General features: G+C 34.2%; 1 protein-coding gene across 2 annotated transcripts in view; it reads left to right on the top strand.

The window, feature by feature from the left end:
* The window catches only part of LOC138310377 (voltage-gated delayed rectifier potassium channel KCNH8-like), a 103,194-nt gene that overhangs the window by 78,655 nt on the left and 9,263 nt on the right, over positions 1 to 15,276 (top strand). The window contains exons 2-7 of one of the 2 annotated variants that reach the window (XM_069251574.1): positions 5,591 to 5,821; positions 8,064 to 8,219; positions 10,813 to 10,976; positions 11,953 to 12,184; positions 13,198 to 13,355; positions 13,681 to 13,885. In XM_069251574.1, the coding sequence (XP_069107675.1) occupies positions 5,591 to 5,821; positions 8,064 to 8,219; positions 10,813 to 10,976; positions 11,953 to 12,184; positions 13,198 to 13,355; positions 13,681 to 13,885 (1,146 nt within the window). Of the gene's footprint in view, positions 1 to 5,590; positions 5,822 to 7,548; positions 7,659 to 8,063; positions 8,220 to 10,812; positions 10,977 to 11,952; positions 12,185 to 13,197; positions 13,356 to 13,680; positions 13,886 to 15,276 lie in introns of those variants that run through there. The other variant, XM_069251575.1, reaches the window with a different exon arrangement.

The raw sequence follows: 15,276 nt of genomic DNA, 5'->3' as shown, positions 1-15,276 counted from the left end.
CACTGAAGCATGTTGTCAAAGACAGAGACTAATCTCACTCAATTCCGGTCACATTAGAACAACTACTGGCAAACCAGTTACCAAACTCCATAAACGTTTCTTTAGAAGTTCTAAATCAACATCTAAAATAATGTATTTAAGAATAAATGTTTGAATAATAAACAGATGAAATGTGAAATGAAGACTATTATAGTCATCATCAGCATCAGCATCATCATGGTTTTCACCACCACCAATCGCCATCTGATATTGAACACAAGTTATCCTCCGCCAATTCATATATACCTCTGACTATTCTCTCAATTATATTCCATCAAAGTCTAACACTCTAATTTGTTTTCTTTGTTAATGATTTCCACATATACCTGATGGACAGAAACCGTGAAATTAACACAATTAATCACGGCAGTACGATTAGTTACCTTCTCTCTGAAGAACAACTCATCCACATTATTGCTAATTCTACATGTACCTGTAATTGATAGACGGAATACGTTGTGAGCATTGAGCCGTGTCCGGCTCTTGTTAGGGGTCACATAACGGAACACCAATTTGACATCCCGATATGTCATTGTCTACCGTGATATATTTCCGGTTCGTGGCCGACCTCAAGTTTACTCAGACGGGAGATTGACAAACTGTCTAGTCGAATCGATCTCTCGCCTGTGATTTAGTTAAAACCCACCTAAAGATGTGTTTACCTAGGTATCAACTGGAATACGGCTTGCACTATTTGCAGAAGCCCGTGACAGGAATCACTCACTTCGCCTTGCGCGCCTGTTTACTGCTGTCTGTAATGCTATTGACATGGCGGATTGATTTTTGTCCTTGAGTGCTATCCATTTAACGGCGTCAATTGATGTCTGTGAAAGCAGGTCTAATTACGTTATTCTTTACCAAGCTCTGATCCGCTGGAATACCAAAACAGTACCACACTGCCCAGGTCTCCTAATTGGTGTTGAAAAGTCTCATGCTTTCTTTCGGGGCCTTTCCACGGGGATATTTTGTGTGCAATGAACCAAGAGGACTATCACAAAACTGGTTATTTTCGCAGAATAACCTTTTTTGCAATTTTGCAGAAAATTGAAATGGTCCATTCTTGATATCAGATCAGTAAAATCAATGCCGTAAATCCATGGTAAACTTAAAGCGAAAATTAAGCTGCTTTTCTTCTCATATAGCTAGATCAGATATACCTTTGTGGTAAATTATTGTAAGTATATTTCAGAAAGACTCTATTTTGAATTATATTGATGATTTCCTATGTTATAGCAAGAAGATATAATTTACTTATACACTTTCTTCCCCAGAAAATGGATGCAATGGGAACGTGCCTTTTCATATAGATAACGGTCTAGAAAAATGTTAATGCGATGATATTTACTAAATCATGACAGCAATTAAAGCATAAATTTATTTATTTACGTTCGTATTCGTGTTTTAGTTGATGACTGGATATACAGTTATATCTCGTCAACTCGAAGTGTGCTGGACTATGTCTTTGTTATAGACATCCGTTAACTGTTGATCTGGAAAACCCACTAAAATTATGCTCCCTTACAGTTTATTATGACCCCACATTCAAACATGGTAGTAAAGATGGGCAGCTTTGTTGAAGTTGTCGCTAGAGATTTTCTATTTCTGTTTCCGCCAAATAGCCATCTGCTACAAATGTAGTGTTATATATCTTAAACGCTAATAACTTTGGTATCGGTTTCTTTAACACGTGTGGGTAGCGAAATGGGTTTGTTTGTTGATTTGTCTAGACCTATGGAGAGCTGCATGGCGTGCATTGGCTTGTTTACTAGATTAACATATTGTGTGGCCAACGCTTGTCTTTTCCTGCCTTTTGTCGGTGATACTACATGGAGTTTGTGAAAGGCTACTAATTTAACAAAATTTAGGTCGCTCTTTCGAATATTTTCAGCAGTTTCCTTTCATTTTGGGTGTAAAAGGCTATGGTTGATAGACATTCGGTTCTCCAGCGGAATAGTTATAAATACAAAAAGAAATAATAAACCCTAATTCGGATAGCACAATTCTGTCATTTCTTGCATCGCCCGTATCTTGCAATTATAAAAACATTGGAAAATTACTCTGTGTAAAGAGAAATGTGTCAAGGCAGGCTTGCAATTTATGTTACCCGTTGAGAGCTGACGAGAAAATCACAGACTACGGAGAGCGCCATAGTAATAACTCAGTTGCCCTCCGCCGTAGACTGCTTCTGCATTTGTTCCCCGGCGAGGAGACAGTGTTTGAAATGATATTAAAGTGTCATGGATTTGCAAGACATCATATAGTTTTCCAGTCGAGATGTCCTTTCATGAAAGCTCCACCAATCGCTCAGTCAGCATGTATTGCCGTTTTTATGTTTTGCAATGAAGATGTTTATGTAGTCTTCAAGTATCCAGTGATTCCCCTGTAATTACCATCGTCAGTCTTATGCAGACCTTTTAAACCTCCTTCAAAGTATTCACACAGCGAAATTTGATTAACTAAGGCGAAAGGTTTTTGCATGTCACAACCAGAAATACCTTTACCTAGACACTGCGTCTCAGCAAATACCAAATAACTTACTCATTTTAACACCATCAAATTTTAGCGCAAAGTTGATTTTGAATGAATAAGGGAATTGACGAATTTACGCATCAGATGTCAGAAATATAAATCGCCTGGGTTATCGAGGACGCACTGATTGCTCTATGAAAGATTTGCAGACTTTGCACGGCAATTTCGACGCGAAAAGAACTACAATATTATTACCGCTTAAAATGTACATTTGCAGTTGCTTTGATTGTTTCTGACCATGTCTTTAATATCATACAGATTCGATATGCAAGGAAAACTTAAACTCACGTAAAAACCGTACTCGGGCATATTTAATCACATTTCAATATCGCATCGGGCATATTAAATGTGATCACATTTCAATATTGCACCCGGAAATATTTAATGTGGTCACAGTTCATTATTGCACCCAGGCATATTTAATGTGGTCACATTTCAATACTGCTCCCAGTTATATATTTAATGAAGTCATATTTCAATATTGCACCAGGGCATATCTAATGTGGTCACATTTCAACATTGCACCCAATGCATTTAGATCTGCCATGATTAAAGTAATCTAGTTCAGTCGCTGTCATGTCGCATATCTCATATGTCAAATTCAGCTTAGATAGTGTCATCACCTTGTCTCTGATCTCGATAAGATAAATACGTAAAAATTCATGAGATGGCAATGTCATCGATCGACTTCTTCCCGCGATTCGGGTTGCTGCATGCAGTTATTTCATACAAAAGTGCACATTTCGACATTGATTCGCTGTACTTTTGTTAGTTGTGACGTCCATGTTATTTTACTTTGATCTTTTCACGATATATGCTTATGTACTATATCCTTTTTGGTAAAAAATAACATATTGTTTATATTCTTAAAGATGCTCCACCACAGACAAATGGTATTTTTCTCTCTAACAAAAACAGAAGCAGACGGTTTAGTATTTTTCTTCAGTTTCAGACTTTATACCATTACTATCATTGGAAATTTGAGCTTCTTATTTTGCTTAAAGATAAAAAAAATTAAAAATTAATAATTGCGTCTCGAAAAAACATCCACGACACTATGCTATGCATGGAATGAAGTAATAATTGCGCATGTACCAAAAGCAAACTAAATTATTATTGTGCTAGTTAGACACATGTTTATATAAGATTAAACATCAGTTATTGTTCCAATGATGGGTATTATTTATGCTCTATCGGCGGCGGAGCATCTTTAAATGCTGGTTGTTATACTTTTGGCATACATTGGTATGTAGCACAGATTCAGTGTTAAAACAACTCCAAGGATCACGTTAAACTAACGCACAATGATAGCTATGCTTGGATATTCTATTCACAATATATTTGTTTCTTTGCCTGTTCTGTAACTTCTCTCACTACCGTTATCAAAAAGGTTCATTCCGTGACCTCTTGAACTTTGAAGATATCATTACGCCAGAGCCTAACTGTCAATATAAGTAAACATCCTGTGGGATAAGTATTAATATTGCGATACTGTGCAGTGGTAATGTAAATATTTTATGACGGACTCCCGCATATATAGGAGTGTAGTTTTCAAATGCAAAACTGAAAAGAATACTACTATAACAAACACAAAATTCATAACTGAAAGTTTAGAGGGGAAAAACAATATTTGTATTCCTTTTCGATGAAGTTCGTGAGCACAAAGTATGCCGGAACCGAATCCTGCCGAATAGAGGGAGGTAACTCAAAATTAAAACAAATTTGCACATTTCTCTCCTATAAAAAGAACGGATGAAAGACAAAGTGTATATATTAATTGTACAAGCCAGCTAGAAATTTGAAGAAAACCATTCGCGAAATGTTTTTAAATTAAAACAAGAAAAACCCAGATATTGCAACTGATGTTGTTACATTGCCAATCACGAACTAATGTATCAGTTGTACTAGTAACGTTATCCTACAAAATGTATCATATACTGAGATAAAGAAAGTAAGTAAGTAAGTAAGATATATCTAATTATAGTGTCGCACTTTTTTAAATACAATAATACAATACATCATATATGTACAAATAAAATCTACTAAAATGTCCAGCCTTAAAAAAGACTTACGAAACACTGTTTAAAAAAAGTACATTAGAAAGACAAAATATTATGTCCAATATCGGCATAAGCATCAGTTTTACATCTATAGCGAAGTAAATTCGACCATTTCTATTCCAGTATTCTCATATATGTAATTTTAAAGTTATGCTGTTTTAAAATTAATAAAATACATGCCTTTTTGCGACCGAACATATTAAAAACGACTGAAGATTAATGCCGACAATTTGCATTGTTACATGTAATGTACTATATACACAAGCATAATTTCCATAAATACCTGTGTTTATGTCATACATATTTTAATCACTGTAAACTGTGATATAACGTAACAGTTGTGAAAATGAGACTGAACTAATGATTGATAGGAAAACCAAACACAGCGTGTAATCTTGCCACACATTATTTGTGTGGGAGATGAGACGAAATCGGGGTTCAGTATTCTTTGTCCCGCTGGATAGATTGGATAGACAAGCACTTCTGTAATGATCTTCAATGGAGGAACATGATTTAAGTAACTGAGTTTTATCTTACTTCAAGATAAAAAAATATTTAAATTAATTAACTGCATTCCGAAAACAGTCCACGACATTATGGCCTATATGCCATGGAAAGAAGTACTGGTTGTGCATGTACGAAAAGCAAAATAAATTATTCTATATGTATTTTTGTGTTAATCAGTCGCATACATACACGATTAAACACCAGTTATTGTTCAAATGATGGGTAATGTTTATGCTCTGTCGGCGATGGCGCATCTTTAAGGATTGAAGTTTACACCTAAAATTCGTATTAATGCACATTCAATATTTTAATGCATTGTTCAACATACAATAAATCAAAACTGCATGGATTCGGAGTACCTTTGTCAAATTATTAGAAAAATGACAATCAAACATTTGCATGAATGAACAAATCTGAAACTACGTTCGATAACTCTTGATGTTTTTGTTTTACAGACAGTAACTTTGTGCTCGGTAACGCCCAAGCTACAGGCTGTCCAATCGTCTACTGCTCTGACGGTTTCTGCGAACTGACCGGATACTCTCGCGCTCACGTGATGGGAAAAAGCTGTTCCTGTAAGTTTCTTCGGGGACCAAAAACAAACGAAACAGAAAAGGAGAAAATTGATGAGGCACTTGAAAACATTGAAGAAATAAAAACGGAAATTTTACTATATAGGAAAGGAGGTGAGTACGATCGCAGAAGATACAGGTCCAGATATACCGTTTATTATAGATCTGCTATTATGAGGAGTCACAAGAAAATACTGCAGCCTCCCAAAGTATACATACATTCACACTTGCTGGTTTGTTTGATTATTTTAACGTCCTAATAACAACCAGGGTCATGTAAGGACGGCCTCCCATGTATGCAGTGTGTAGCGTGTGTGAAGTGCGTGGTGCGTGTTTTGGGAGACTTCGGTATATTAGTGTTGTGTCTTCTTGTATAGTGGAACTGTTGCCCTTTCAATAGTGCTATATTACTGAAGCATGCCGCCGAAGACACCAAGCAACATACCCCAACGGTCACATTATACTGATAACGGGCGAGCCAGTCACCCCACTCCCTGTATGTTGAGCGCCAGGCAGGATCAGAAACGACTACTTTTATAGACTTTGGTGTCTCTCGGCCAGGGGACAGAACCCAGAGCCTTCCTAACAGGGGCGAACGCTCACTTCGCAACATATTGCAGACATGGTAGGAGGTCCTTGAATAACCCTAGCTAATTTACAATCAGTAGCTTTAAAAACGTCTGATTCTTTTTAGTATATTCATAGCAATGTAACATGTATTCAACGGTTATCCTTGACCAATTTCCCTCTCAATCCTCGCCTTATTATATAAACAGTCAGAGAAAAAATATATGTGTAGCAATTTTTCCCCATTCCATTTTTATTCGCAAGACCAGTATTTGTTTTAGACGTGCTAAACATTGCTAAATTGTTTCATCAAGAGAATGGAGACTTCATAGCATGATTTTTGAACATGGTTGGTCACCGAGTAAATAACGAAAGATTGTCCTAGAAATATTCTTATCATTTTAAAGCGATGGCCGGAGACCTTATGCTGTTAATCCGCTTACTTGGAATCTTTATGTTAAATTTATTACAAGAGAAAAGAAATTACTAAGGTAATTACTTCGAATTAACATTCTAGTGTATTATGCTATTGTCATTGAACATACTTCACAATCGCTCCATTTACACAACCCAAGGATATATGTCCTTGTACTACCCCACCTCGAATATGTACGCAATACACGCCGAAAACACCGTTCAATGAATACAGACATAAATAAGCATCAAGTAAAAAAGGTTTGTGAAAGCCAAGATATTTTCGGTATTCTATATGTTTTTGTTAATCATTTTTCTTCAATCAAACTGACACTAAAACATTATGTGTTTGCTGAAACAATTTTTAATTTAATGAGCTTAAGACATATTAACTTCAACTTTTAATATTACGAGCTTAAGAGATCAACTTCAACTTTTAATATTACGAGCTTAAGATATCAACTTCAACTTTCAATATTATGAGCTTAAGATATTAACTTCAACTTTCAATATTATGAGCTTAAGATATTAACTTCAACTTTCAATATTATGAGCTTAAGATATTAACTTCAACTTTCAATATTATGAGCTTAAGATATTAACTTCAACTTTCAATATCATGAGCTTAAGATATCGACTTCAACTTTCAATATTACTAGCTAAAGATATTAACTGAAAATTTATATTAATAAATATTGCCATGTAACAATGAGCATGCATATTTATATATATATACACACATACACATTCTTTTGTGACATAAGCAATACAAACTGCAGACTCTGTGACCTCAGGACTAAATTAAAAATAGTTAAGTGTGTGTATAGGAAGTCACTTGATATGTTATAAACTAACATACACAACTCACCACATCACATATGTCCCATATATGCGTTAGGTTTACGTGGTCCAGGATCAAATGCTTTTCAGTTTACCATCAAGGCAAATATGCGACTATATGAATTATGTTGTGAGTATGATCGAAATGGGAGTATAGTCTTAAGAGTAATTTGCGGTATCCTCATTATTTTGAATTTACTATGTGTCAACAGAACACTGACGTTTTATCTGAGGGTGTGATTTCAAATTATTGTAGCGTCTGTGACTATAGTGGAAGTATTGTTGTGATTGTAATTTTTTAACAGTTAACAGTATTCGCATGAATAATTCAAATTTGAAGCCTGATATTGTCTTACGAAACACTGATGTTATATCAGAGGCTGTCATTTTAAATTACTTTTTATTTTGTATTGTGTATGCTACGACATTTGCTCCTACATTTAATAGGTACATGTACGTTTGCGAGAACAAGGCGTGGCTACATAAATGTACTACCTGGTGACCGGTCAATTGAAAATAATATGTTTGTTTTCAGGAATGACGTTTTGGTGTTTACTGGACATTATACCGATCAAGAATGAAAAAAGTCAGATTGTGCTATTTTTAGTATCCTACAAAGATATAAGTCGTGACCGCTCCTCGTCGACAGATGTCCCGGAGAAGGAGAGCAGCGAAGAGGATGACAGCGATGGTAAGTATTTATATATATAGGTAACAAAGGACAAACCAATTTATAGGTTTAAAGAAAAGAAGAAACAATGTTTTTCCTTTTTAAAATGTATTTATACATCATTGTTCGAAAATTATATTCAAATGCATGCTAAATATAGTCTGCTTACTTCACATATGGAGTTTTATATCTTAATTATTTAACCCATTCGATTAAAATATCAATATAACCGATATTTCCTCCTAGCATTCATTTAAATGTATATATGTTCCGACTTTAGGCGAATGACTTATATACACGGAAATTATATTGACTGTTATTGTTTCGCCCCTCTCAAGAATTTAGAAATAACTTTATGTTTGACCAATATGAAGTTTACAAGAATTTGACCCCTAATGGGATGAAGAGCTGAACATAATTTTAAGCTGAAGTGCCAAAAAACATTCCGTTTACATCTATAGTTAAGTAAAATGAGTGCATAGACTTAGCCATCATTACTGGGAAAGGGAAACCATTTACCTCACATTAAAACGCAACTATTTGGTAAATGCAAATTATAGAAAGTTCTTTATTTGTTTCCCATCACCACTCTATGTTCTGAAATTTTTTGCAATTGTCTGAATTCAACATTGCATATGGCTGGTTTTTCTTTTAAAATCAAATAATTAAAGTTAAGAAATAAATTTTAATAAAAAACCCTTTACTAAACTTATATTAATTTAGTACATTCAATTTAAAAAAAAATTATTATTATTCCTTTCCTGGTAATATGAATTACCTTGATTTTATCACAATCAGTATTTATTCTATATGTATACGAATAGAATCTATCAACATTGGTGTCTGCATTAAGGTAAAATCTGGTCTTAACGACGCCAAAAATTCGAATCAATCTCTCTTTTAATCTGAAAAGGAATGCTCATTTGTGGTCGATACAGCTGTCAACTTAACATACATAGTTGAAGCCTTTCTTTCTGTGGAATAATTCCTTTTTTGTTGCAATCTCCATAAGGTAAACTCATAAAATTTAGATTGTAAAGCCTTGTATATACAACAACGAACCCATATCCTATACGAGATCTCTCGTGGAAATATGTGTCGTTGAACTCAGGAATCAGTACGTGTGTTCTTAACGCAGTGCTCTCCAATAACAAACTCAGGATCAATATTAAAATCCACATAATTGGATTTCTTTCTTTTTTATATAAATTCCATTTAATTCCATTTAATGAACCATTTTATAACACCACGTTGAAGATCAGATTGCAAAAAAAAAAATAATAAAATAGAGAAAAAAAAGAAAATAAATAATTTATTGCATTTTTATAACAGGTGAACGGTATCAAATTTCAAACTCGTATGTATATCTAACTTGTTATATAAACAAAAAAACATTGACCTATTTGAAACGGCCATCAGATGATGGTATACAATTGTATATATATATATATATATATATATATATTATAGGACAAGGAAGTAATTCCAACCGTGTGGACAACACAAAATTGTCAAATTTTCGAGGCGATCTACCCCTTTATCAAGACATACAAAACGAACACGATTACAGGATACGAACAGTAATTCGGGTCAAAGTAGACAAATATTAAACTATATAGCACAATGGAGCGCAATTTACCCTTCGGCAAGTGCCAGCCGAAGGCCGGATCTATAAAAATGTATCCATGCTTTTCGGCAGAACGCTAAGATATGAGCGATGACTGGAAATATATATATTATTGACACACATATTATTGACACACAAAAAAACGCCAACCCTAAAAATTACCAAGGACGCACTTAGTAGAATAAAGAAAAGTATGAATAACAAAGTTTTACGCAATTCCTTTTTATTGCTTTTTTTTTAATTCTCCACGTTAGGTTAGATGTTTTTTCTACTCATATACTAACGTCATTCAAAGGCAATAACTAAGGTGCTTTATGGTGAAACATATCTAAGAAATCGCTTTACCGGCTACTATAATACCAGAATGTTAAGCATTTGTGAAACCTTGTGTGTTCATTAATCTGTATATTAGATATAAATATAATTACATATATTTATGATAAAACTACCACAATGTATTTTCAGTTTTCATTTGATCTTGTGAAATTGCAATCTATCCATTTGTATGACTGTTTTGTCAGTCTGAAAATGATTGAAAATTGTGATGGTGAATGATATATTAAAAGTTCTTCCTGGTTCCTCGGAATGGAAATTACGGCACATACAAACTTAAGAGGATTACAATTGAAGAATTGATTTATGTCGGAGAATTCTTTAGAACCTTCTTTGTTAAAGATATAGTCTGGTTCGGAATAAGACTCGGCTGAAAGCTTTTGACGGAATTTGTTTATTCTTTGTTCACGTTTGGTGATCTATTTGGAAGTTTTTTGAACATATGGACATGTAACAATTACTCCAATGAGGATACCTATATTTGATATTGAAGAATGGCATGAACACATGATATGATTTTTAATGAAGTAAATAGAAACATTTCATCTGTGGAAAGTGTAGCTGTTGTGACAGGAATTCAGAAAAAAATCTTAATACTTTCGTGCTGAATTTGTATGTTCTCATCCGGTAATAATTCATCATTTCCGGTTTAAGATGACCTCGACGAGAACTTCCGGCCTCCTAATATGCGATGTCGGGCAGACATGCCGTCCAACTGTAACTACCAGCGCAGGCGCAGTCGGGCAGTTCTTTACCACTTGTCTGGACAGTTTGAAAAACAAAACAAAGCAAAAAGTAAACTACAGAAACTCAATAAGGTATGTTTCTTTATCTAAAGATATCACAAGTTAAAAAAATTTAATTTTCAGTTCGGTCGGATATCTTTTTTTCGAACTCAATGACAACATTAGCTTAAGTATTGCTTTGCGAAAATCGTCGAATACCCACTGTTAATTGCGATATGCTACGCTACGTTGCACAAGTGATAAGTGTAACGTAGCGAAGTGCATTCAACCGTTGGCCGCCGACGATGTTTCGGCATCTGCTTACTTTTGAGTTGCATAGAACTTGCTATCATTTCATTGCATTGTAATATATTCATATACTATAATATATTTCAAATTATTAAAAAAAAATATTGCTTTAGTGTGAGAGACAACTGTACCTCCTTAACAATACATTCTACAAATCAATGTTTGCGACTTACTGTAAATAAACTTGTTTTCGCGTGTGATTTACTTTCGTAAATTTCGCGACCTTAGTAAATCCGCGGAAGTTAATATGTGCGAATGAATATCTGCATGTACATCTTTTACATTGATAGGAAGGTTCATTCAATGTCTTAATCCTCGAAAATTAATCTTCGCGAACTTGTTTTGAAATGGAAATCGCGAAAAAATTGTAGCCGCAAATAAAAGTTTCTTTACAGTACATGCTAGGCAGTTATCCATTTTATTCATTTATACATATATTACACATATATACATATATCTTTCTATCTTATTGTTTTGATATTGTTTCTCTAGAAATAGAACTTTTACTGTAAAAATAACGTGTAGTACGTTTTAAACCTGTTAGTGAAGTGATGAATTCACACATTCGCTATTGATGTCTTATGTAATGTTACTTTATATAGAAAATTTATTTTGCACAGTTATATTTAAGACCTCAAGTGCGAAAAGCTCTAAAACATGATCAAAATAAATATCAATGCTCATACTACATTTAACATTTAAATTATTTAGCATTTCCAAAATTTCCCATACTTTTAAATCAATTTGATTTTTTTTCCAGCTCACCGAGTCCATTTCCGGTAAAATGCCAGAATACAAGGTACAGGAAGTGAAGAAATCCCGCTATGTGATATCGCATTATGGGATATTTAAAATCGGCTGGGATTGGCTAATACTCCTGTGTACATTCTACACTGCTATCATGGTACCGTACAACGCAGCGTTCACACGAGAAAAGAATCACAGAAGTTCTATATATTCTGATGTATTAGTAGAAGGTCTTTTTATGATTGGTAAGTTGAGTCTTTATTTAGCTTCAATACAACCTGACTTAAACGACCACCTCTCTATAAAGACCATCTTCTTAAAAAGTAATATGACCACTCCTCTAGGGTACCAGATGACAAATTTCCACACAATTCAACATATTTATAACGTCTTGCTATACGACCCTTTTCCATCGGTCCCAAGGGTGGTCTTTATAGGCAGGTTTGACTGTACTTATTTCAGGGGGAATCACCTATCATTGAGAAATGTTCCTCTATCTGAAGTAAATAAAACAATTTACTCGAAAGATATCTTTTTCAATTAGCATCATCATAATTGACCGATCGCCAGGTGTTACATAGCTACGCCTCGTGCTCACAAGCGCACGTGTTTCTATTTCATGTCGGAGCAAACATCGTAGCACACACAATACAAAATGCAAAGTCACGTGCGGTTTGATTGACAGCTGGCGATCCGTCAATTTAGGTGGATGAAAACAAAGATCAAATGCTTAACTTATCTCGCAAAAGTACTCTAGCAAGGCCCTTCATATGTTTATATTATAATAACAATTCCATTACAAAAATACTGATATTAAAAAAACTGAAATATTGAGTTTGGCGGTTTTATTATCCGGTTTACTTTTAATTTAGCAACGGCCGAGATATGTGTAGGAACATTATTTAGTAAAGCGAAATGAAGAAGACACCAACTGTTCGTGCCTTTCATAAGTATTGATATTGCCATAATCAAAATGAAATGGGAAGACTTTTCTTTACAAATATTTAAATGAATTAAATAAATGATTTCAATGATTAAACTTTTAAAAAAATATGAATTCCCATTTTAAAATATAAACCTGTGGTATGCGAGTCCATGTGTATTTACTTATTTTATTGTCACTATTTTAAAATATATATTTTCATTTCGACCAATTTCATTGACAAAAATCAATAGTATTTGTCAGCAGGCTAAGTCTATACAACACATCTACTAAAAATATGAGCTCTTTCATAAATATATATTCATTATCTTACAGATATTGTGTTAAATTTCCGCACCTCTTTCGTCAGTAAGAGTGGCCAGATTGTATACGATGGTCGAATGGTGGCCATCAATTATATCCGGGGCTGGTTCCCTCTCGATCTCCTCGCTGCCATTCCATTTGATTTCTTGTATACCATTGATATTAATACGGTAAGTGCATATTAAAAAGTCTTCGTTAACCTTAGTTCGTATCTGGCTACATTTAGATAATGTGTGTACAACTATGATTTTGATCAATTTTGCAGGGTATTTACATTCGCTAATTTGGACGAGTATGCTATTTTTTCAACATGAAGATGTATTCTCAATATTTCTATGTTATGTAAAAGCAAACTTTTCATGAAGGGATATTTTGATCTTTACATGGGGATTCTTGATGACTTTATATCACAATGCTTTAGCTCAATGTTATAAAAATGTATCTCTGCTCTCTTCTCAATGAATTCTCTAATTTATTCGCTTCTCCTTTTTACAGAATACTCCAATTCATTTGCTCAAAGTTGCCCGTCTGCTCCGACTTGCGCGTCTGCTGCAGAAGATAGACCGATACTCCCAATACAGCGCTATTGTTATTGCCATGCTTATGCTCCTATTTGCCCTCACCGCTCATTGGCTGGCCTGTATCTGGTACGCCATTGGCTACCACGAGCTCCTCAACAGTCCGGCACATTGGACTACAGGTGAGTACAAAGTAAAATTTAGTTCATTATCATGTTATGTTGTCAGATTTGAAGTTACATCCTTAAAGATGCTACACCGCTGACGAATGGTATTGTTTCCCTTCAGTTACAAAATCATTTACATTTATTTTACACCAATACCAATACTGCCTTTGAGCTTCTTATTTTTCTTCAAGAAAAAAGTCTAAAAACATATTAATTGCGCCTTGAAAAAAGTCCATGGCATGATGCCCTATATGGACTGTACTGATTGCGCACTCACCAAAAGCAAAACATATTATTTTATATTTTTTTCAATTTTAGCAATATTCTATTGACATTACATACATCAAAAGGATCAGACATCAGGCTACGCCTATTTCAGTCCTCTCTAGCTGATATTTTAAAGTACAAACATGAATTCATTCTGCATTCATTAATACATATATCTATATATATACATATAAGCTGAATTAGTTACAGTACAGTTAAAAAAAACTAATTAAAGGGGGATAACTTTATTTTTGATAGAAAATGTTTCGGTCCAAGCTTAATCATTTGGAGTTCATATTCCTAATGATTTTAGCTTTTGAATAGGGATAAGAATCATGCTCATTTATTGACAGACTAACATAGACATACACACCATGAGATATTAGGTCATAAAGTCCCTGTGCTTATGCACACTGGCCCATCCCCTTGGAATCTGTATGAAAGTCTAACAACAACCAAGAACTAAACATCTGTCTTTAGTTGAATATGAAAGAATGGTAAGAGATAAGATATTTTAAGATTATTTCATATTATTTGTTGTGCTCATTAAACATACATTTTCATGAGTAAACACCAAATAAAATTGAAATGAAGAGTATCGTTTATGCTTTGTCGGTGGTGGAGCATCTTTAAATGTATTTCATGAATATTATTAAAAAAGACATTTGTGTTATATTATTTCATGCAAAACGATGCTCCTCTTGATATTTGTGATGTTACAGATTATACCTCGCGTAACACATTTGAGTAACTTTGCTTCCTAAACATGAAACATATTGTAAATATTTTGATTATGCCTTTTTATCACATAATCCGCCTGATATCCAGTGATTTTGCCCGTGTAATATTTTTGCATATGTCACTAGTGTAATATGACCTGGAGCGATTTTCATTGGCCGGAAATTCGTTATGACGTCAGACAGAAACAATAAAATGACGTCAGCAAAAAATGACGTGACGTTAGGATTACGAGGACGGCGGGACAAAATGACGGCTTTTGCTGGATTTTCGGAATACATTTTGACGTTAAATACTTTGTTATGTAGGTATTTGGAGTTATGTGATAAAAAGTATCTTAAATTTGTGTTCATTTCATATTAGATTTATGAAACTCGTCTCAAAGTTTTAATTTTTCCTCG

This window comes from Argopecten irradians, chromosome 16, assembly GCF_041381155.1.
Source record: "Argopecten irradians isolate NY chromosome 16, Ai_NY, whole genome shotgun sequence".
Classification (NCBI taxonomy): domain Eukaryota; kingdom Metazoa; phylum Mollusca; class Bivalvia; order Pectinida; family Pectinidae; genus Argopecten; species Argopecten irradians.
The sequence above is the reverse complement of the archived record's forward strand: the minus strand, read 5'-3'. Positions and strand labels throughout refer to the sequence as shown.